The sequence below is a fragment of the Carya illinoinensis genome, chromosome 13 (genome assembly GCF_018687715.1).
Source record: "Carya illinoinensis cultivar Pawnee chromosome 13, C.illinoinensisPawnee_v1, whole genome shotgun sequence".
NCBI classification, from domain to species: Eukaryota; Viridiplantae; Streptophyta; class Magnoliopsida; order Fagales; family Juglandaceae; genus Carya; species Carya illinoinensis.
The window spans coordinates 1,829,877-1,853,833 of record NC_056764.1 but is presented as its reverse complement, the minus strand read 5'-3'; the positions used below and the strand labels follow the sequence as shown (position 1 = coordinate 1,853,833).

The window sequence follows — 23,957 nt, the reverse complement described above, 5'->3', positions numbered from 1 at the left end:
GACATTTTCTTATATATTTGCTTCGGTCATGAATATCAATCAAATTTTAGTCAACTTTAAGGGTTTAGCTCGAGATTTGAGATGTCATATATAGTCCTATTTATGGCCTTATAATGTGAAAGCTAGGGGTGTTTTGTCTTTTTATTTAGGCTTTTAAAGGTTCCCAAAGAAACGTAGAATCTCTCTACTTAAACTCAAAACAAGAGTTGAAAAGGAATTTTATCAAAAGCTTTAATTTGACAAGAACAAATATTCTTTTAAAACAAAAGAAAGAAAGGGAAAAAAAAAAAAAAGATGAAAAAGATAATGAAGTATTCATCCGTGAGATGTATTCTATTGCCATCCTACGTGATGGAATAAGCGTGAGAGATTAAGATAAAGTTTGGATAGTAAGATGAGATAAGATGATTTAAGATAAAAATTAAAAATTGAAAGTTGAATAAAATATTGTTAAAATATTATTTTTTTAATATTATTATTTTAAAATTAAAAAAAATTAAATTATTTATTATATTTTGTGTAAAAATTTAAAAAAATTATAATAAAAATAGTTAAAATGAGTTAAAACCGAACTATACCCGACGTACATGTTATATGAAACTAGACCAAGATAATTTTAGATATATATATAATATTGATTCAGTAATAAGTCACTAAGAAGAGAGAATACAACATTAATGACACTCCTCATATTTAGTTTTATCATTCTTAATCACATTGATAGATGTAACGTTTTAATATAACTGAAGATGATATTTGATTAATCAATAATGCCCAAGACATGGCTCTCTTTTGGTGATGATTTTCTACCAATCAGGTCCCAACTCCTTTTTAATGATTTTCTACTCTTAAATAATAGTGAGAACGAGTAATTCTTCTCTACAACCCCCCCCTTTTTTTTTTTTGAAAAAGAAATTCTACATAGCATACCTTATGTGGCAAACTCAGTCTAGACCGGTATGGGAAGCCACGTCACGATCAATAAATCAGACAAAAAAAAATCCTCTCTCTTTTGACATAAAACTCTAATTCCTCCTCATTCTTTGATCGACATCCTCCTCCTTTCGAAATTTCCCGATCAACATCTCCTTCATTTGCCCCTATCTTCTCTCTCACTCCCATAAAACCTCTCTCTCTCTCTCTCTCTCTCTCTCTCTCTCTCTCTCTCTCCTTGCGTTCAATCATCAATAGCTATTTCGGCTATGAAGTGAGTGTTAAAGAATGTGGGTGTTGAATCAGATGTAAATGTTTTGATTTTTCCCAACTTTATTTGCAAAAAAACATTCCTGATTTCTTTCTCACAAAGACTATTTCTCTAAAGACAAATTTAAAGACCCATAATTAATCTCATTTTGAATACCTCTTGATTTCTAGTCTGCCCGTAGCTCTAGAAGTGGTATTCTTGGCAACCCCCCAGGCCCAGATGGAGAAAGAGCCTCTACTGCTATATCTAGGCCCAAGAAGAAAGCCAACACCGTCGTTGCCAATTCTAGCACCACTTCCAGAGCATAACGAGATCTCTCTCCCTCTAACCCCTTTTGAGCTAAAAAACCGTCTCATCTTTGGCCCTTCTTCCTCTTCCCCACAAGACGCTTACCCTCTGGTCAATGCCTTAACCCTCTCTCTGGGCTCCCAAAAACCCTTTCTTCTTCAACTTTTATAGACCTCCCTACCCAACAGGACTCTCAATCACAATCGTTGTTACAGTCCCCACAAGGTTGGCTCTTCGACCCCAATAACCCGCGGACCAAGATCAATCTTCACCACTCTAAGACCGCGCCAACCATGGCAGTAATCAACGAAATTAACCACCTCTCAGTGCCTATACCGCCATTTAGGTCCCAATTGATTGTTCGCCAAGCGTGTATTCTTTTTGTGTTGTATTTGTTCTTAGGAGTGATTATATATTGGTTCAACAAGGACGATTTCTCAGCAGATGAGACCTACTCGGTAGTGGATTCTTTGTATTTCTACATTGTGACGATGTGCAGGATTGGCTATGGTTACATTAAACCGGCAAGCACAACAACCGTGAAAGATTAAGGAAAAAAATAGATAAAATTCATATCAGGTATGAGGTGGTGAACAGTGATTGATTTATAGCAAAATTTCAAAATATGTAGAATTTGTTAATTGTATATAGTTTTAGTGTGGGCTCAAATAATTTCTATTCTTTGCATTCATATTAATTACCTCTTATTTAACATATCTATTATTGTTCTTACAAGAATTATTGGCTTTTAACTTTAAATCCATATTTATAAATAAACGAGCCATTATAAATAGTTATTGGGTGTCGTGTTTGGAACAAAATCTCCATTCCATAAATTTTCTTCTTATGGATATCTGCTCAGAGAGAGGAGAAATCTCACAGAGCCTTTTTTTTTGCCTTGTAATAAAGGCCTCGTGTTGCAAGGTGTAAACCATGCACACAAGCCGAGAAGTACTCACGTGACAGCCCAGGTCAAAAAATTCGTCACAGTTTCGCCACAACCATACACCACGAGTTCAACGGTTGATTACATGGGCTTACTTGGCATCATATTGTTTGTCGTTCTGGAACGCCAGTTGACGAGCAATGTCATCCCTCCCACTGCCTGAAATGGGAAGTTAGAGAGCTTCCGGATCTCCTACAGTCTCCTACAGACTTATATAACCTTCGCTGAGACAGAGAAATCTATTTGGATTACGTGGAAGAAGAATATTGGAAGAAAATTAGCAGTTGTAAGTTGAATGTTATAATCAAGCCGTAGAGGAGTTAATCCCACCCAATTCGAAATGCATTGGTAATTTGGTACCAGGGGGGCTCTCTCACTTGCAGTCTTGCAGAGTTGCACTTTGAGCGGCGAGCGCTCTCTCTACCTCTCGCTCTCTCTCAGGACTTAAAGTTCGAACCAAATTCAAGTAACAGGTTAGTGTCTCTAAGCGTTGCTTGAATGATTATCTTAGAAGCATGAACTTTGTTTTTCGAAAATTCGTATTTTATTCTGTTTGCTGTTTGGTTGCTGAGAGGAAAATGCAGGAGAATCAATAAGAGGAAAAATAACTAAAGGGTTATCAGGAATTCCATTTAGTCTTTATGTGATTCTATTATCATAAGAAAACAAATTGAAGGTTAAAAACTTTTAGATTTAAAAGTCTTTGATCGAGTAAGGTATATGCAAATGGATGTGGTTACGGGAAAACCGAAGATAAACTTGAAGATGTTCAGCTAAAATGTTGGCTAGTTTTTTCTTGTCCCATCTTCTTCTTAATTGTTTCTTGTTTGCTTTTCTGTTCAGTTGAGATTGTTATTGCTCTTGCGAGTTACGTAAGAAGGTGGTGTTGGGGATGTTTTGGGGGGGGGGGGGGGGGGGGGGGGTGGGGGGTGGGGTCGCGCTGCACTGCGGGGGGAGACATAAATCTGAGGAGCTCAGAGGTTTTGTTTGCTTAAGGTGACAGGGTTTTAGGATTTTTGTTTTGATATATATTCTATTTTACATCCATTTTCAGTGTCCACAAAATGGGTGGCTCAGAAAAACATGCCAAGAGCAAGCAAAATCCCCAGTCCAAGAAACTCAGTGACGACAATGATGAAGAGAACCACCACCCACCAGAGACAGAGACAACAGAACCTGATTCTGAATTGGTTCAAGCAGAATATTATCCTACTCCAAGAAAATGTGACCAAAACCTTGGACTGGGCCAAACTTCATCAAATGGTGATTCGAGCAAGAATAACGATACCAGTAATGTTAATCTGAAACCGTCTGTGAGTACGGATTTTGACATGAAAAACTTGAAATATTACTCTGAGCAACAGTTAGAAGAATTGCTTCGAAAGAAACTCGAAATGATTTATAACGAAGCTTATGTGAGGTTAATATGTCATGGCTATTCACATGATGTTGTGCTGAAGGCGATCTTGACAAATGGACACGGGTTTGGTGACATGGATATTGTGACAAACATTGTGCAAAATTCGCTTAATTATATCAAAACTGGTTTTGTACTTGATGATGGAACTTATAAACAAGGCCAACAGGTTTTTGGGGATATGAAGATGTTGGTTAAAAATTCGCTTGCGGTCATGATTTACTTGCTTCGCCAAGTTCGGCCCAACTTGATCAAAAGAGATGCCATGCGGTGTCTCCTCATGAGCAATTTTCATTTGGGGTTATCCAGTACCATGAAAGTACCATTTTCGACAGATGAGTGTGAGGGTCAGGTGGCTGAGGATGACAGTTTAGTTAATGCATCTCCCGAGGTTTGTGAAGTTCAAAGTAATAAGCTTTCTGGTGATGGCCAGTCCGATGATTTAGGCAAAAATGGTCCGTCCGAGAACCTTGGTTTTTGGTTAGATAGAAAGTTTAACGTTGTTAAGAGCTTAAAGCATACACCATCCTTGGAAGCTAGGTTGAAAATTAACATTGAAACTTTTGCAGCTGCTTGCCGTGCTACAGTTAAGATGTCTCCAAAAATGCAGGCCACAGAGGCCTCCTTGCCAAGGAAAAAATCAACTGAACCACTTGAATGGGAGGACTCTTGTATGGTTAAATTAATCTTGGGTGGATTTGGTGATTTAAGGCTAAATGAGCAGTCAGAGATTGAGTCCCTCGATCCTAAGATTGAAATCATCTCAAGTTTAGTCCAGAATATTAAAGATATCAAGCAACAGGTAAAGGACCGAAAGGAGTGGGCTCAGAAGAAAGTGGTTCAGGCTGCTAAAAAGCTCAGCCATGATCTTTCAGAGATCAAGATGTTGAGAATAGAGAATGGAGGAGAACGGCAAGCAAAGAATGACGGAGAGGAAGTTAATAAGGAGGCCTTAAAGAAGCTTGTGCAACTGGAAAATGCTCTGAGGAGGGCTGGTTGTCAAGCAGACCTTGCAAAACTAGCTAACAGAAATATTTCAGCAAAAAATGCAGAAATCAGAGCAGAGGTTGAGGCTTTTAAGTTGAGTGCATCGGAGTCAGATAAAATGTGCATGGAGGTTGGGAGTAGGGAAAATAAGTGCTTGAAGAAAATCTTGGCCTTGGAGAAACAGAACAACAAATACCGGGAGGAGATTGAAGGGGAGAAAAAGAAGTCCTCGCATTTACATCAGCAGTTGTTGGACCTCAAAAAGGCTCAGGAGGAAACTGAGGTGCATAACTTTCTTCTGGAAGTAGACCCTAACTATTACTTTTCAATTGTTTATTGAGCTATGTTGTCAATATCTCAACTCCTTTCCTCTTAACCATTTTTTACATGAAGCTGGCTCTCTATGTTATTTGCGATACAAATATCATCATACTAGTCACACCTACCTCAAGTTCTGGACAGAGGTTTCTTAAAACTTGTTGAAACTTGTATCTTATTGTCTTTTTTGCCCCACCCTCCTCCCTGCCTTTTCCATTGTAGTTTACCAGCATATTTGCCAAGTACAGATTTGATTATAGACAACAGGGGGTCTTGGGGGCTTTAAAATACTGAGAACATGGAAGAGAGAAATCAAAGTACATCACTTCCAGACATCCATAAAAAAATAAAAAACACTTCGTAGAAGTCCTTAGTCTGAAAGAATCCTAAATTTAATTATGACCATATAATGAAATTGGCAAACACCAGTGACTCTTTACGTGTTTTCTCCTCCATGCATTTTTCATTTTCTTGAATAAGGTCATTTGCTGACCATTAATTGTATGGCCCCATTATTTCCAAGGTAAGAGAAAGGGGTTCCAAAGTTCAGAAGCAAAGGCAATGCCCGCTTCTGTCTGCTTAACATTGATGCTTGTTATGATGGGAATTTTCTAAGAGCAAGTTAGATACCTCATAAACTTCTTGGAAACAAGTTTTCAGTCATGCATCTATGTAAAAGCTGTGCAGTAATTGCACCTCATGTACCTCACGTATTTCCTGTCAGACACATTGAACCTAAATGTATTATTCAATTCAAGAAATAAAATTTGTGAAATGGTTTTAATTACAGGTGATGTGGCGGCAGGAAGTAAAAGCTAAGGAGCTTGCCATAGCCCATGTGAAGGAAGAACAGAGATTAAAGAAAGAAGTGGAGGTCGACATAAAAAGAAAGCATGGTGCCTTGCGGCAAAAGATGGACCTAGATTATCAGCGTTGTAAAGATGACAAGCAGCAACTTGAGCAGGAAATATCCTCTCTCCAATTATCTTTAGATTCCAGCAATCCAAATCATCTACAAGATGTTTCCATCATGAAGGAATCAGAGCATGCAAGACCTGAGGAAGATACAGTTGAGGTGATGCTTCCTGATTTAAGTGAACTGCTAAATTTTTCTGAGGAAGAAATCATCCATGATCGAATATGCTTGATCTGTATGGAAAATGAAGTTTCTGTTGTTTTCCTGCCATGTGCCCATCAAGTTCTATGTGCCAATTGCACCAAGAATCACTGCAAAAATGCAGAAGCTAAGTGTCCGTGTTGCCAGGGCCCAATTGCACAGACAATCCGTGTTTATGGTACAAGCTTTTAGATTCAGATCAACATATTTCCTTGACTGGTAAGATCCTAACAATGCAGTTGCAATGTCTTTAGTTAAGGTCCCATCATTGTCATTATTGCCATCTTCTTTATGGAAGAGTTGAAATTAATCTGATATTTGATGTATTATTATAGCATAAACCTCAAATTATAACAAGGCCAGTAAGAAATACTTTCATAAACCATTTCATTGATAAAGTTAATCATCATTATTTTCCTCATCATTGGGGTGAACTCATCCCCATCTTCATCTTTTCTTTCTGTTCTATTTTTTTTTTTTTTTTTTTTTTTTTTTTTTTTTTTTTTTTTTTTTTTTTTTCCGGTGAAATGCCAATGAGTGATATTTCTCATATATAAAGTAACTTAAGTATTCGTGGTGTTAGAGTTTCTATGGTTGCTTACATTTTATGGTGATCGGTGTGGAATTGAAGCATATGTGACCTCCATTGCATTTTAATAGTGGTTTTTTTTTTTTTTGTTTTTTTTTTTGGGGGGGGGGATATCATGCTTTGTGGGATGTGCTGCTTCATAAGATGAGTAAATCAAATAACCTATATTGTATTCTTTTTGTATACAAAGTATAGCTTAGTATTAAAAGATACTAAGAGCCTAGCCCCGTGGCCATGAGATTATCAAGGTATATCTGCTTTAACTTTTCATTCATGCAAGGCCACTTATTGAAGTCTCATCGATCCCTGTATAAGAAGGTTAGTGATTTGAAACAATTTTCATAGACAAGACGATTTTTAATTTCCAGACATTTTGGTAATTGTGGTTTATGATGGATAGGCAAGACATGTTATACCAGCAGCAGGTTTGGTAACGATACTGATCGAACAAGAAGTTATTTAGCGATATCCCTTCTCTTCATGAGGTGTTATTACTTAGGCCATACAGTCTCACTAACCTCAATTCTTTTGTTTTCAATGTGGGCAGGAACTCAAAATACAATAATAATCAAAGGACAATATGTGGATGGTGTCTCAAATAAACGCCAAACGGTACATCTTCCAGTAGCATAACATTCAAGCAATAAAAATGTAAAATGTGGGAGTCCCTACGTTTTGCTTCTTTCTAGCCTAGTTATCCTGCTCTGTGACAATAACTATCAGCTAGACTAAATAATCTTTCTTTTTCCTTTTTTAAACCTGTTTGGTTTTCCTTTATAGTATTGAGTTATGTTTTTCATGCATAACGATAGAGGAAAAGGTCTGGGTACAACATAATGGAGCATTTCAAGACTGTATCACAATCCCATTGTCATTAGAACACATTGGCAATGTTGATTGTATCTTCTTTAAACTTTCTTAATAAGATCTCAGCTTTAAACCCGATTAGGTCACCTCTTACTGACATTTATTGGCCAAGATAATGGGCTACTAGAGACGCATTATTTTAAGTAGGCAGATGATCTTTTTTTTATATTATGTTTAAAAAAAATCAAAACCATATGAATTAGGAATATCACATTCTTTGCAATTTCTATCCATACGTCTCATTCTTCCTCCACTTGTTTAAAATCATATATCATTGCTATCATTTTCAGTTAAAACTACTAAGAAAAAAAATGAAAATAATCGAAATGAAGATCTTAAGAATCTAGGGGCACTGTTGTTGTAGCACGTAATGCAAAACAGCCGATGACAACACACTGGCAGACGTGTGGTGTCTACTCTGGCTTTGTTTATTGTGGACAGTACTTCTATGAGAAGATATAATATGACATACAGCTTGAGATTGTTTCAAATCAAAAACCAAAAGCCCAATAATATATATATATATATATATATATATATATTTTTGAAAGAGAAGTCCAATAATATAAACATTCAAGGCAATGAATGGATGACACCTAAAAGGCTAAAAGGGCCACTGGGTGTCCCGGGGAATGGGATCTAAAGTATAATGTCCTAGGCGCCCAGTACGATATAGATCCAGTAACTTGGCTGCAACTTTGTTTTGAGCTTCTTCACCAACTTCCATGGGAATCCGAAAAGCTTCAAGCAATGAAGTGAACTGGGTCTCAATAAGCCTTGAAAGATCCTTTTCATCTTCCATATTACCATGGAAAGATGAAATTGACTCAAAGAGAGTTCGACGAACATCATGCACGATGAAATCCTACATCAACAATCATGAATGTTATTTTCAACTAACGAAAAGAAGCGAAGAAGCCATAAACCTATAATCAAAGACATTCATGCTGAATCACTTTAATATCTGCCCTCAACGAGAGAATCAAATTTTACTTCAAATATTGCCAGACAAATGGGGTAGAAAGGTCTTCCAAAAGTAACAAATCAAAGCGCTCCTCCCACTCATTGTGAGGCCATAAAATTTGGTTTGCGGAGGGATCTAACAATTTTTTTTATTACCATGGAATATTACTAATAAAAGGAAGTATAAACACAATTAAATAATCCAAAACAATGATAATTTTCAAAGATAATATTTTGAGATATGCGATAAATGAATTGCTGATACCTGCGTGTGATCTGTGGGGTATTGCCTTTTCTGTTTCTTGCCCAACTGAGGGCTGCTTAAACACTCTGCTTTGTGGTCTAAGAATGTTCTGTCGTCCTTATTCACGGTCAACTTTGCCCATTTCTTATATTCATCACTTAAGTTCAGAATAGCCAGAAAATATTGAGCAATTTCCCTTTCTCCTACTAAGCAATCTCTGATTGATCCTACATTTGTTAATAAGCAAATCTGAGCCAAGACTGCTGGAAGCTTTTGGAATTTTCAATAACCATTTCATGCATCCAACAAGTTGCACTGCAGTGCATGTGATAATTACTCAGGTTTCAGACCAGAGTAACTGACTGAGTTAGACTAGCTCCAAGACTCATCCAAATCTGTGGAAGAGAAAAACATAGCAGGTATAGTCATACCTGTTAAAGCTAACTTCGAGCAAACCTCATCGTCCAGAATTTCAGGTGGCAAAACACTTGGGGTGTCCAACACATAAACATTGGGATGGCTACCAATCTGAAAAACAAAAGCAACAAAAAAAAAAAAGGAAAGAAATGATTAGAGGATGATAATAATTAAAAATGAGTATACAGAAACCCAGTAGCTACTTGATTCTATTATGCCCATTCATTGCAGAGAAGCTAGGAAATATTCAAAATTAAGTAGCTAAAAATCTTTTCTCTCATGGTATCCAAATGCAGCATCAAAGGGAGTGATGACAAGGGATAATTTCTTTTTACTTTTTGTCTCTGTAAGGTCAATAATAAGATTTAAACCCATTGCATCCTTATGGTTGCAGATATAACCAGAACCAGTGGCTCCAGATTATGGTCATCCAAGCAGGGATTCTGCTGAAAAGTTCAACCAAATGGTGAATTAACTGTTCAAATTAATGATAACCAAGTACACTAAAAAATAACAATACAACTATACAACTAATACCACGTTCTAAGGTATTAAAAGATGCCAGAAAATTTCCAATGGGAAATAAGGACCTGCTACAGCCATCCCTTATATGCCCCTACTAATATGTACATGGCTCCAACATAACTTCCAGAAATACAATGTCTTATGAAATGAACAAAACAAACCTTCAAGCTGCTGATATCTTTCGTCTCGCCTGGATGTGGACTCACTGTTGCATGCTTCAACTTTCCTTTCTCTAATGTCCAAAGATGAATATTTATGAATATAATAGACATTTAAAATTAAAAGAATAGAAGAGACACAACAAATAGAACATATTGATGGCAATTCCTGCAAAACAAAAATAATCTTGACCCAAAAAGGTTTTAAGATGGTTGAAGTACCTGTGGCACTAATCCTCCCAATTTGATGTAAAGCGTTGGCAAGGGCTGACTTACCAACATTTGGAATCCCAACAAGCATTATTGTTGTGGTATAACTATAAGGATTTGTCTTCTTCAATTCTCTGACCCGGGCTTGTAAAAAATTCAAGAACTGTAAGAAGTGAAAATCCTTGATCGCTACTTAAACTGACATTAAAAAAATAATATAAAATAAAATAAAATAAAAACAGATCAAAAGAATTACAAAGTGGTAGATAAATCACATTTACCTCCTTTATATTCTGTTTATTATGTGAATTGACTGCATAACAAATGCAGTTTTGTTGCCCGAAGTAGCTTATCCACTCCTATAAACCATGAAAAATAATACAATATTATTGAACGAGATAAACTGACAAGTACCATGTCTGAGACAAGTTCGTATTTTCATTGCACTCGGAGTATATAAATATAATAAAGGGTAGTTAGTTTCATAAAACTTTTTGTTTCGTCAAAAGGACAATAAAGTTCAGATATTCTATATTTAATTTTTGATTTAACTGGCCAATTACTTCAAGCTTGGTGATTATTCTCCTAGAAATACATGAGCAAAAAACAGAGAAGTGAAGCAGAATATCCACCTTAATTTGAGACCGATTTGCAAGGTCCATCTTGTTCATCACTATGATCTTCCTTGACGAAGATGTGTAGTCTCTCAATTGCTCATATTCTGATGATAATGGAATCTAGAGGCAACAACAGTAAACATCAAAATAATGTTCCAATGTTAAATAGAAGCATCATGCAATAGAATATTCTATAGCGTCAGCCAAGCCACTTCGATTTCAAATTAACAAGAGTACTCTCCAAAACAATTTTAAAACTCGTTTTTGAATAAGCCAAGCAAACAATTTTCACTTTAAAGCATGCAAGTTACTTGATCTACTAGTGAAAAATAAATAAAAATTTACTATAACGGGAAAAAAAAAATAGAAGATTACTACACCATGAACATAGAGATGAAATGAAAATTTTCAATAATGAAGCTAGCCCGAATCCAGATTTGAAGCCTCGTCCACTAAACATTGGAACATTCATCCGAAACTCAAAAACATATATGAATAACAACAAACAAATATCCTCACAAAGAAAAAGGAACATGCATGGAACGCCAGACATTTCATCGAACAGTTAGGGTACTAAATCAAAGGGGACTTTAATACACAGAGAAAGCAACGTTGACGGAAACAGGGCCTACCCTGGCATCTCTGACTTCAAGAACAAGATCAACAAGTGGAATCCGTTCGGCGATAGCACGAGAGGCCGCCGCCATGTGAGGGCCGTACCATCCTCCACCACTTGACCCTTTCTTGGCTGCTTGCTTTACGGCAGTGCCCATTCGCCTTACCAGAGTAGCCGTTGCCATTTTAGCCGGCAATTTTTTTTTTTTTTTTTTTTAAAATATGTTATCCTTTAAATTATCCTGCCCTATGTAATATTCTATCTTTCTCTATAGAGATCTCCCGCCACTTATATATTCACGAAGATAAATACTAAAACATATTATATATCTCTCACTTTCTTATATATAATTAGGCTAATAGCTTTCGTTCAACCATTTTTGCATGATAATCTGTTTCTTCTCATTTTACTACAACCTTCTCTCTTTTATCTCATTACTCCATCTTGTTTATGGGACCTAAATCTGTCATAATGAGTTGCATCAAATGTCACATAACATGGAGAAGTGTAAAATAAAGAACCTATATATATATATATATATATATGTTTTAAAAAATTTTTATAATCATCATTTTTATACAGTATGGAGATAATTAGTAAATTTCTTTTTATCAATCATAAAGTAAAATCATGATATTTAAATTTTATTAAAAAAAAAATGGTTCTGCACACTCGATGTCTCCGACAAGGTTAAATGGTTTTTTTTTTTTTTTCATTCATTTTTTTATATTCTTAAATATTAAAAAAAAAAATCATAACATCGTTAAAAACACTTTAGTTAAATAAATAAAAAAATCAGTGACTGTTTATCGGTGGTTTCGGCATTATTGTTTATAAAATTGATATACCACCGCCGATGCGGCGTAATAACACATATTATTGAAAATTACATATAGCTGTAAAGACCTATATCATTAGAAAAGCTTATGAATGAAAAGTGCGGTAGCAGCAATTCCAATTGCAGTTCGTTTGGACACATACTATTAGTAGATTCATCTCTTGCCAAAAATAGAAGAGGGGAAAAGGAGCAGTGCTTCATCATATTTTAGTTGATCAAGAAATGGGAGTGATCTATGCCTGAATTATAAATCTCACATTGTAAGGTTTTTTCTGGTCCCTGTGTTCAGGGGGGCTAGATTTTTTTAGACATGATTTCAGATTCACTGGTTTCCCAGTCAGCTCACGTGGGGAAACCGGAACTTTGGTTCCTCTTTTCCTGTGCTCCAGTGCATCAACCCAAAACCGGACATTTGCCTCACTAGATAAAACCCTCTTTTTCTTAGCATATTGGTAAGCAGCTACTGCATCTGTTGGGTTTAGGAAAACCACCTGGGCAGCACCCGTGCAAGAAAAGACTTTGGTCTTCGTGGAGTCTATTGTGCCGAATGGACTAAATTTCTTTATCAGCTCCTGCTTCGATGGCGGCTTGGAATTATTGGAAAACTTCATATGCAAAGCTGTGAAAGCAGTACCAGGGGCAAGTTCTTCCAATTGCTCACCCCCTTGAGACTTGAATGAGGAAGTAGAACTAACAGGTGGACATAACTTCCGATTCACTGGTTTCCCTGTGATTGATGGAGAGGGAGCTGAAAACATGGTCCCTCTTCTCTTGTGTTCCAGCGGGTCAAGCCAAAACCGGATATTTGTATCACCAAATAAAACCTTTTTCTTGGCATATTGGTAAGCAGCTACCGCATCAGTTGGGTCTGAGAAAACCACCTGGGCAGCACCTGTATTAAAAAATACTTTTGTCCTCTGGGAGTCAACTGTGTGAAACGGACAAAATTTCTTTAACAGCTCCTCCTTTGATGGGAGCTTGAAGTCCTTGGGAAACTTCATATGCAATGTGGAAGCAGTAGCGGAGGTAGTTGCTTCCCATTTCTCACCTCTTTGAGACTTGATTGAGGAAGTAGAACTAACGGATCGACATGACTTCTGATTCACCGATTTCCCTGTCATCGATGGAGAAGGAACTGAATTCTTGGTTCCTCTTCTTCTGTGTTCCAGTGGGTCAAGCCAGAACCGGATATTTGCCTTACCAAATAACGTTATTTTTTCCTTGGCATATTGGTAAGCAGCCACTGCGTCATTTGGGTGTGAGAAAACAACCTGGGCAGCACCTGTCCAAGAAGAGATTCTTGTCTTCAGGGTATCTACAGGGCCAAATGGACAAAATACTTTTACCAATTCCTCCTTTGATGGCAGCTTAAAAAGCCGAGGAAACTTCATATGCAAAGATGTAGAAGCAGCAAGTGCTTCCAACTGCCGACCCCTTTGTGATCCGAATGATGAATTAGAAATAACAGGTCGATAGAGCTCCTTATGCTCATTGAAGCTATCACCAAGAGCCAAATTAATGCTGGCACATTCATTGGATCTATTGAATATGGCACCATCACCTGGCAATTTTTTAATTATATCGGCGATAAGACCAGATTTGGCTGCTAATCCAGAATCGACCTCAGTAGATTTAGCATGAGTACCAATCACATGGTTAGACACTGATTGAGTTGCAAGCGGTTGAAGTGATCTCAAATTGCTATCAACTCCGACATCCTCATCCTGAACCCCGTTATTTTCCCAATTACATACACATTTCCCAAGTTCCTGTCTTTCGACACAAGATATGCAGGGTTTAGTATTGATATCAACATTTTTTGCAGGCTCCTGAAGCTTGCAGATTTCAACATTATCACCATGATGAGATGCTTCTTCTGAAGGGGAGATGCTGAACATGTCCAGAACCAACTCCACAAAGCTACTATTGCATAAATAGGTAAAACTCTGAGGACCGGAGGCAGAGTGGTGTTTGATTTTTAACTTTATTGGAGAAATTGGAAAGGGAGCATTAAACCGATCTATCTCAAAACCATTATGCTTTCTTTTCAAATAAGCACCACTGCCATTTAATTGGAATGCAGACATAGCCACCTGCAACTTGAAAGAAGGACCAGATAAAGGAGCTGAAATGGAAGCATCAAGTGAGTTTGCCTTGCCGCCAGTTTTATTTATATGCAGAGAAGCACTAGTTCCAGTGCCTGAGAAAAAAGGCATAGTTTTGTGTACTTTAAAAGAACGAAAAGAAGCAGATGGCTGCTGAAGCTCTCTCTTTCTCCCCAGACAGTTAACAGAAGTGTCTGTGCAAGACACAGAAGAGGAAACATTTTCTACACATCTTTGTTTTCTATCAACTTTCACTCTCATCTCAGGCTTGGTAAACTCAGGATGAGAAAACTGGGCTTCAATGCCTTTAGGTTGCGAGCATTTTGCAAGAGTGTTCTGGAATGATAAGCTTCTGAACTTCAAAATATTCTGCTCCAACGTTTTCAGGCATTTCCCAGCTAGACAGCATGGATCTAGAGCAAGACTGCACAAGTTTATCAGCATCTCATCAACTGATTGTACCTTCGGATGCTTGATTTGAGTAGGTGAATAAATGTCAAGTCGATGAGAAGATTGGGCTTCGATGCTTTTAGGTTGCAAGAATTTTCTCAAACAGAAGTCAGGGGTGTTCTGGAATGACAAGCGTCTGGACCTCAAAACATTCTGCTCCAACGTTTTCAAGTGCTTCCCTACTAGATAACATGGATCGACGGCAAGACAATGCAAGTTTACCAGCATCTCATTAGCTGCATCTGCCTTCCATTGCTTGATTCGAGCCTGTGACATACTGTCATGATCGCGTTCATCAAAAGATCCTTTCACAACCGAAAGTCCTGAGTTTGCTATCTTTGTCACACCAGCTGCCAGATTATTTTCCACTTCCATAAAGAAAAGCTGAGATTCACCTTGCACTTCTAAATTATCCGTTTCATGAGCAACTGAATTCTCGTCCTCACTACCTAGAAATATATCAAACAGAAAAAAATTACAAACTACAAAATCTGACATCTGATGAGTAGAACACAAGCATTCCAGCAAGATGGCCGGTAGCAATAAACTGTTACCCCTTAAAAATTTCCAACGAACGGGACAAAACGCCAAGAACATTTGACAAAGATATTGAGCTTAAAACTTATAGTACCCTCTAGCATCGGATTACTTAAACACACCAGTAGGATTCTTGCTCTCTTCTCTTATAACCACGGTTGTTGACCCCATCTGGCCTGTGATTGTGATGGAGTACACTTGTGTCTCCTACGTGCCAGATGTTTTTAACTTCCCAAACTCAAATTCTAGATTTAGCAATAACGAAATATTGAAAACGAAAGGCACGTTTCATATCTAATAATTCCAGCATATATTGAAATCATCATTCATTACCTCTTTGGTCGTATCGCTTGTACCTTAATCTCTGATTGCCTGAACTATACCCACGAAAGGCCTGAATTTGGGCGAGCACTCTAACTGCATCAACAAAGTCTGCCTCCTCAATCCAGGGTGAAACAGCCCTGCTCAGAATAAATCCCAACACCCCAACCGCCTGAAACGACGTCGCCGCTGCTGCGGCCGCCTGGAAACAACCCCTCGAGTTTTTTTTTCCCCTCCGGCAAGGACATGTAAGGCTCCAAAGAGTCCTTCGACCGAACAACCTCAAGGCCCGTTCTAGCAGAGCATCGGACGTGCTGCAACTCAGCGACCGGAAGTTGTCCTCGAATGGACGGACCTGGGAATCGAAGAAGTAGCGAGGGGGTTGGAGGTCGAAGAAGGAGACGAGAACGCCAAGAGCGTCGGCTCGCAGAACTAGGCCGGGCCACCATTTCTGAGGAAACACAACTCTTGTCCACACAATCTCTCCGGCCTGCATTCTCATCCTAGTTAACCCATCGTCCCATCTCTCACAAAACCTTTAGAACCCAACGAGGGTTCAAATGGCGGGAATCCGAACATTTCACGTCTTCTCGTCGTCGGTGTCGTAATAATTGTACTGTTATTATCATTATAAAAGTTCTTAAATGTTTTTCTTATTTATTAAGGTTCTACTTTTCAGAATCCAAAGTTAAAAATGAAAAAATTATAATATTGTGTTTCAAAAACTCCTCTCAAATTATTTAATTTATTTATTATAACTTTTTAAAATATAATAAACAATCTAATTTTTTTAAATTTTAAAATAATAATAATATTAAAAAATAATATTTTATTAACTTTAATTTTTTCCTCAACCTAACTCAACTAACGTCCAAACTGGCACTAAAAATATAATTTTTTATATAAATTTCATACTTAATTCATACTTAATTTTTTTTTATTAAACTTTCATACATAATTTTTTATCTTTTTATTTTTTATCCCTTAACAAATACATAATATAGGAATGATAAATAAAAAAACTCAATTAGTTTAATAGGATTTAAAAAAAAAAAAAAGAATTATGACGTTCGTCAACGCCCTTTTTTAAATCCAACTCCGTCCTGTGTAACTTGATATTTGTGGTTCAGATCACAGTCTTGCATATGAAAATGATTCACTCCCAAACTTCTGTCAAACGCCGTTATGAGTCTATGACCGTATCATGGGCAAGCATTGATAATGCAGTTAAAATGGCATATTTCTAACCAAAATGATAGACAAACAACTATTTCTAAATTCTTAAAGTCACGAGTCCCAAAACATGATTACAAAAGCTGCTGCTGCGGCTGCAAAAGTTTTCAGGATGACAACCATGACCATTCTACTACAAGAACCATATAACTTTACTATCCAGTCATACCACATTTGGAAACAAAAGCACCGCCACTCCTAGTGAAGGGGCAGGGTAAAATCTTTACAGCAAAATATCTAACAAGCTAGGCTGTCCCCGATGGTGGAAAATGTATGGCCGCGGAATATTAACTTTGACCAGAACTGGCTTCCAACAGGCCTGGTGTTTATCCTGTTACACGGTAAAAGGTGGAAGCATTTAGCATGCATAAGAAAAGAAGAAAAAACTTAACAATATACAGAATAGAAAAACGATGTACAGCACTATAATATGGTTGACAAAAGTTACAAAACCAGTCATACAACATGCAATGGCCTTAATTATAAGAAACAGCCACCGATAACTGCTTATTTCCAATCCACAATCAACATAGAAACAGGGTAAAAATTGAGTGTTTCAAATAAACAGGGGCATCTTAAAACTTGGAGATGCAGATTATGCAATCAAAGTTCTACCCGATCAAATAATTAAACATTTGGGGAACGGAACCTGACAAGTGATACTTCAGCTTAGAAATTAAGCTGTAAGTTCCACAACCATATAATCATTTCTTCCTTTTTCTATGCACAAACCATTGAACACTTGGGACGAGGACTCAAGCCTACAGAGCAAGTACAAGATAGTTCATGCCACTAAACCTGCAGACCTAGAGCATTAACTTTTAGCTTGTGTAAACTAGCATCAGGTTAAACCTTGAACCTCATCTGATAATATAGAGTTACTAGAATCTATCATACTTAAGAAGCATCCAAGCAAGAAGAGGCTTCTGCCATTCCAGACAACATCAATCTGTCGGTTTCACTTGTAGCATCAATATCATATGCACAATCATAGAATTTAACCTCCAGAACCTCTAGCCGTCGAGATTTTAGCAAGAAAATGAACCGATAGAACCCAACTCATGCCAGACCATCCAAAACAGTGAAACTAGTAAAAATCGGGACGTCCATAATATCTAGGGATAGAGAGGCTTCATTCCAGCCCTGCCTGGTAGGGGAGAAGAGGGTCTGCGGAAGAGTAGTTACCAGCTTGACCACATAATATTTCTCATAGCATATTAACTGCCTTAATTTACACACTGACTGGGTACAAGATGATTGTGTCTCTAACCATGAAACCCAACCGATGAAAAAATTAAAGCGTTCCAATGCTAAATACAACATTAAAGAGCTCCATACACATAGTCAAACAGGGGTAACTTCTTGGCATGCTCAAATTATGGACCTGCCGCTGCTACTAAGACAAAGCTGTCAAAGGACTCCTTCCAAGAAAAATTAAAAGGAGACAAAATGATGGTCCCCCCCCCCCCCCCCCCCCCCCCCAAAAAAAACTCAAAAAAAATATCTTTTCTTTTTTTCTCCTTCAAAACCAAGGCCAAATCGTGGGATAAACTGAAGTAGACTGATGGGCATTTTGAACTAGATGCATGGGAAAAGGATGTTTGATGAGGCTTGTCCTGTCACTAAGATGACACAATGGAACATCTAATATGAGAGTAAGCTTAGACGCTTGACTGAATTATTAAGAGAGCCCTTAGCCAATGTGGACTAAATCAGAAGGCAATTGCTAAAAACGTCTGGTTCACTGTATTGATTCTTTATATGAAGAACTGCCACTAGCCACCCTAACTGCATTCATGGATTAATACATCCAAGCCTCAAATACATACTTTTTACACACACAAGTGTACCATTCTATGAGATCTCTTGCACAATTTACCTATGTCGACCTTTTTTTTATACGTAGATATCAATATCAACCACTCACATCTAGATGCACATACATGGCTAGCACATTTACATAATAAAATCACTCGACATCATTTGACCAACATTGAGGAGAAATTTGTCAACTGTAGAATGGAACTGTTTTATTTTACGATCACCTCGGGCATATACATATATATTCTATGATCACCTCGAGGATATTCACTGATATAATACTGTGTACTTGGCTTTGCCTTTCTACTTGTCTCAAGAAAATTTCTTATTCATGGAAAAAAAACCTTATATAACACTATTATAAGTGTATAACCCAAGCAAGTAAGAAAAAAATAAAGCAAACTTATCAAAAAAAAAAGAGAAGAAGAAGAAAATCAAGCAAACTAGCCATTCTAAAATCCTTCAAATTGAGGTTCAGCAATTGTTAAATGCCTTCTTACCCAGAGTTCCCAATACTTCAAAATTAATGAACAAATACAAGCTGCATAAAAACAATATTGAAGACTCGTAAGATATAATAACATGTCATCTACCAAAATGAAAAGATGATCAGCTTAAATTTATAAGCTTGCTAGCAGTCTTGATAACAGGTACACAGGAGGGAGATCTCAAACCTTTTAGCCAGGGCCGTGTTTGCCAGCACCATGCACTTCTTCTGGTATGCAAAACTTAAAACATTAACCAAAAAAACCACGGCAGCTTGATGATCCACATAAGCATTTCTTTTTCCCAGTGAGTTCGTTGTTTCCCTCAACCTCATCAGAGCGGGCAATCCCATAATCATAAGTCAACTCTGTCATAGGCGGGATATGTTTGATTGCAAAAAAGGCAATATGAAGAAAGGATTGATTATTGTGTTCATATAAAACTGGTTGCCAGAAAACATTTGGTGAGCAACTATGATTCATAAATCGTGCTACATTTCCCATATTCTTGGCACTTATGATTAGGGGAGATGGAATTTTGTATTCCTCAATAGAGTCATTAGAACATTCCTCCTGCAATAAGCCAGGTTCATAATTCCACTTGAATGAATTATAAAAACGAGTTGTATCAAAAACATACTCATCATTTTCACCTTCCTCCCCACCCTGCTTTACCTTAACTTTGTCAATAACTTCACCTGCATACTCGCATATAAAAGTACCTGCACGAATAGGGTCCCATGACCGCAGACCCCAGCCCCTAGCTGTTGTTTTGAATACTTCCAAGTGAACTTTCAAACCATTCTGGGAAACTCGGTTTTTGCAGTTAGGAAAGCAAGGACATGTGGGACCACATTCATGTATCAAAGGTTTTCGGCCCACAAGAACCCCGTTGTTAGTATAAGGAAAATCGCCTTCATTTTTCCTAATGCAAGAGCAGTTGGGATCGCCTGGTTGGCAAGTGTTATGGCAGTTGCAGCCAAAAGAAGGCTGTGTTAAATTGAATGATTTCGAGTACTTGACAGTGGGAAAATAAGTGAAATGAGCAGGGCCCTTTTCTTCATCAACATCGTTTACAAGTGAAACAGGTATACTTTCAGCCCCTGAGGTGAGGTCTGGAAGGATAAGTCCAACCCTTGAAGACACGCCATCCTTCCACTTCTGAATTGACTTCCAAATAGCAAAAGCATCAGGCTGCCCTGGCATCCTCACAAATTTGTACTTGAATATATTGCAGCCAGTTTTATTCTCAGTCCAGGACTCTTGAATTTTATAAAGCCCATCATAGACATAAATCTTTGATGTTGGACTAAAAGCATCTTTGATACCCCGGACGACTCTGATATCATTGCCCCGCTGAAAGCTTCTCTCCAAAGCAAGATTTCCCCTCTGAAGCTTCTGATCAGTTGCCTGTTTGTCCCTCTTACCAAAATTGCCACCCTGACCACTATAAATCAGAACATCCGTATCCTCCACATCATCATCATATCCTGCAGATGAAACAATGCACACAACCACTGGATCTTGGTCGAATGTGTCCTTGAAAATAAGATAGTCAATACCACCCATAGACTGAGAATGTAATCCCACCATACACATTTCCATACGGAAAAAGAAGATATCCCCAATCTCAACTCCAGGTGGAGATCCAATCCTCCTCCTCATGTTCGTCCGGATCCCTTTGCTCATCAAGATATTTGCAGCTTTTAAATCCGCACGTCTGATAACCCCATTGCCCAGTTCCTTGGCATCTTCAAGTTGGCTGAGCCTTCTCCGAAGTGCATCAAATCTCATAAGCACCAGATTAACCACTTCCCTGTTACCATCATCCCTTTCAGCTTGACTAATATCTACAACAAAAGCTGTACCAGACCCTTTTCTGGCAGCAAAGGAAAAGGAAGGTTTAGCGTCCTGATTTTTCCTTGTCTTCTTTTGCATGCGAGAAGCTGCTCGTTTTTTACCAACAAAATAACCATCTTCACTCCCATCCACTTCCCTAAATGTCCCCATTGATGAATCAGCATCTCCATTAAATGCTCTGGGATATTCTTGTGATTGCGGACTTCGAAATGCACGGAGGGGAGCCGGTACAGGACCCATTGGCGCCTGCATTGATGGTGGGTTCTGGTGGTTAAGATTAGGTGAGGTTTGAGATCCTTGTGGCACACTAAAGGGGTAAAACGGCATAAATCCATGAGGGAAAGGGCCATTGGGTGGGGCGCACACGAACGGGGGAGCTTCAGATCCGCTTGGGAAAACTGGCTTTAAACTACGCAGAGGCTTCACGTCCAAAACTCTGGACTTATCAAAAGAGGTTGAAGGAGAAACATAGTTGAAACCTGACCCTGATTCCATTACAACAAGTCCTCTGAACCAAAAGAACCAAAATTTCAAAGTCTCGCAACCTTAACCTCCAAACCTAGAAGTACTCACTTCTCCAAAACCTAAAAAATAGACCCATTTCAATCTCATCTAAGTATAGAGATTTGTTCCTGGAATTTGTAAATTCTGTGCCAAGAAAGTGCCAAGAGGGTTACACATTGTTGAAAAAGAATCGCACTTTGAGCATCAATTAAGCATAAAAAAACTCAAAAAGGGAATTTTTCAAGTAGATGAAGCATGATTTTGGAAGGGAAATAAAGCAAAGATATGCAAGGTTTATTGGGTAATAAATCAAACATAATTAGCGAATCGGAAGCTTATTAAGCAAAACTGTTTCAAAAGACCAGTCAAAGTCGATATTATCAGATCGTTACCTGACGGAAATCTGGCACTGACTGGGTTTTGTCGAGATAAAAGAGAGAGACAAAGGATGAAAGTTCAACAGAGAAAAAAGGCTGCTTTGTGTGTGAAGTAGCTCTATGCTTTGCCTTCCCGTCCCGTACGGGAATTTTTCTGTCTGCTCTAATTTTCTTCCGTTGCTCCGGCTCTTCAGAGTTCAGACTCTCTCTCTCTCTCTCTCTCTCTACATCTATCTGGGTTTTCTATTTTCTCTTTTTTTTAATGTTATTTATATTTTGCCTTTCGGTTTATGGAAGGACACGTTGCAAGAGAGACGGCGTTGTGTTTCAGAACCTTTATTCGTTTCCTTGTCCAGGTGTCTTCTCGAAACACCTCGTGTCAAATTCATGCTGTCACGGTGTCACCCGATGGCCTGATTAGGGTTGGGAAAAGAATTTTAAAAACTATTTAAATAGTTTTAAAAATTACTTAATATAAAAATTAAATTATTTATATGCTAAATAATTTTTAATCTCAAATAAATTAAAAAATATATTTAAAAAAATTATTATTTTTATATTTTTTTCAAACATATTTTTTGATAATATAAAATATAATTTAAATTTTAAAAAAATTGTCATTAAAATATTCATATAATTTTAAGATAATTATAATTTTAAAATTTTTAAAAATATGATTATAATCTTTTAAAAAAATCCAAATGATCATCTATTCTACATCAAAAATCACTTTTTAAATTTATTTTCAAACAAATATAATATATTTAAAAATATTTTAAACACATAGTTATTAAACAGTAACTAATTTTTAATAATAGAACTTATTACTTTAGTTATAAGCTATAAGCCCTAAGGTTTTAAGTTATATTTCCTACTACAATATCAAACATGCACGAAATATGCTAAAGGTTATGCTTATTTAATTTGGTACTTCTATAGTTATTTAATTTGCTTTTTGTGATATCTCAATAATAAATTGAAAGCAGCAAATAGTATTAGTATTGGATTAGCTAAATGTCAATCAAATAAAAATATGATTATTTTTTTTATTAAAAATCAGCTACATTGAACTAGCTAAAGTCCTTCAAGTAAGACTATGAGCTAAAATAAATCCAAATATTTCTCCATTTTTTACTAGACATTGTTCATAGTCAAAATAGACATTTTATTTCAAAATATTGCTATCTCTAATTATTAATTAACATTGTCAATAGTAATATTAATTAACTGATTTTGTGCATGGCTATTAATATTGCATTCTCTAATTGTTAATTAATAGTAGGTCAGTGTAGTTGTAAAATATGAAAAAAAAAAGTTTTAAAACATATAATTACTAAAAAATAATATTATATTAATATTTTGATTAATTTATGGATAATTCAATGTAGGGTTATATGTTAAATAGCTTTAGCTTTAGGTAGAACATGATGTAGTTTTAGTTAAATTTTGGTGTCGACTTTGCCTAGACCATTGCTAATGTTCTAAAAGCCTAATAGGATATAAATCGACTTTCTAAATAAAAAATTTAGCTTCAAACCCTCGCCGGCCCCTATTATCAAAATAATAATAATAATTTTAATAATAATAGTAATAATAGATTGAAAGCATCGTATAGTTACATTTCAAACACTTTATAATTATTAAACATACTTCTTGAGATTGTACAAATATAAATCTCCCATATAACTATTAAAAACTCAAAAGAAATGGTGCAATACATTAAATTAGAGGAAGCTTCAGTAAGTATCAAATGATCACTACTTGGCACTTGCACTTAAATTGGAGTTGGTAAATAAAATGAAATGAAACTCGTACCTATGACCGGATGTGTAAATACTTAAATTTTTTTAAAGAGAAAAAAACAATTGCATAAAAATAAATTTATAAGTTGACATGATTTGATATAGTACGTTAAATTATAAAATTATTTTTATTATAAAGTA

General features: G+C 36.8%; 4 protein-coding genes across 9 annotated transcripts; 1 reads left to right on the top strand and 3 right to left on the bottom strand.

The window, feature by feature from the left end:
* Nucleotides 1-2,634: 2,634 nt before the first annotated feature.
* LOC122292446 (MND1-interacting protein 1-like) lies at nt 2,635-7,624 on the top strand. 2 transcript variants are annotated; one of them, XM_043100806.1, is made up of 5 exons: nt 2,635-2,911; nt 3,493-5,125; nt 5,951-6,235; nt 6,360-6,496; nt 7,414-7,624. In XM_043100806.1, exons 2-5 carry the CDS (start codon nt 3,503-3,505, stop codon nt 7,466-7,468), a joined length of 2,100 nt encoding a protein of 699 aa, XP_042956740.1. In that variant the 5' UTR covers nt 2,635-2,911; nt 3,493-3,502; the 3' UTR covers nt 7,469-7,624. The 2 variants fall into 2 exon arrangements, with proteins under 2 accessions (XP_042956740.1, XP_042956739.1); XM_043100805.1 differs by having other exon boundaries at nt 2,637-2,911; nt 5,951-6,496.
* A 467-nt stretch (nt 7,625-8,091) lies between these two features.
* On the bottom strand, nt 8,092-11,979 carry LOC122292448 (DAR GTPase 2, mitochondrial). 2 transcript variants are annotated; one of them, XM_043100808.1, is made up of 8 exons: nt 11,500-11,979; nt 10,883-10,987; nt 10,532-10,609; nt 10,317-10,413; nt 10,044-10,114; nt 9,372-9,468; nt 8,962-9,167; nt 8,092-8,598 (listed from the first exon to the last, which is right to left on the bottom strand). In XM_043100808.1, exons 1-8 carry the CDS (start codon nt 11,665-11,667, stop codon nt 8,338-8,340), a joined length of 1,083 nt encoding a protein of 360 aa, XP_042956742.1. In that variant the 5' UTR covers nt 11,668-11,979; the 3' UTR covers nt 8,092-8,337. The 2 variants fall into 2 exon arrangements, with proteins under 2 accessions (XP_042956742.1, XP_042956741.1); XM_043100807.1 differs by having other exon boundaries at nt 10,263-10,413; nt 11,500-11,977.
* Nucleotides 11,980-12,376: 397 nt separating this feature from the next.
* LOC122292814 lies at nt 12,377-16,385 on the bottom strand. The gene is made up of 2 exons (XM_043101336.1): nt 15,747-16,385; nt 12,377-15,325 (listed from the first exon to the last, which is right to left on the bottom strand). Exons 1-2 carry the CDS (start codon nt 16,234-16,236, stop codon nt 12,555-12,557), a joined length of 3,261 nt encoding a protein of 1,086 aa, XP_042957270.1. The 5' UTR covers nt 16,237-16,385; the 3' UTR covers nt 12,377-12,554.
* Nucleotides 16,386-16,987: 602 nt separating this feature from the next.
* On the bottom strand, nt 16,988-22,267 carry LOC122291650 (histone-lysine N-methyltransferase, H3 lysine-9 specific SUVH1-like). Of its 4 annotated transcripts, XR_006236722.1 has the most exons (4): nt 22,030-22,267; nt 19,463-21,781; nt 19,289-19,329; nt 16,988-17,298 (listed from the first exon to the last, which is right to left on the bottom strand). XR_006236722.1 is itself a non-coding variant. In XM_043099481.1 (2 exons), the coding sequence occupies exon 2, from the start codon at nt 21,626-21,628 to the stop codon at nt 19,526-19,528; it is 2,103 nt and encodes a 700-aa protein (XP_042955415.1). In that variant the 5' UTR covers nt 21,629-21,781; nt 22,030-22,267; the 3' UTR covers nt 19,462-19,525. The 4 variants fall into 4 exon arrangements, 1 of the variants encoding a protein (XP_042955415.1); XR_006236723.1 differs by lacking the exon at nt 19,289-19,329 and having other exon boundaries at nt 19,463-21,717; XR_006236721.1 differs by lacking the exon at nt 19,289-19,329 and having other exon boundaries at nt 22,030-22,266.
* Nucleotides 22,268-23,957: the final 1,690 nt, after the last annotated feature.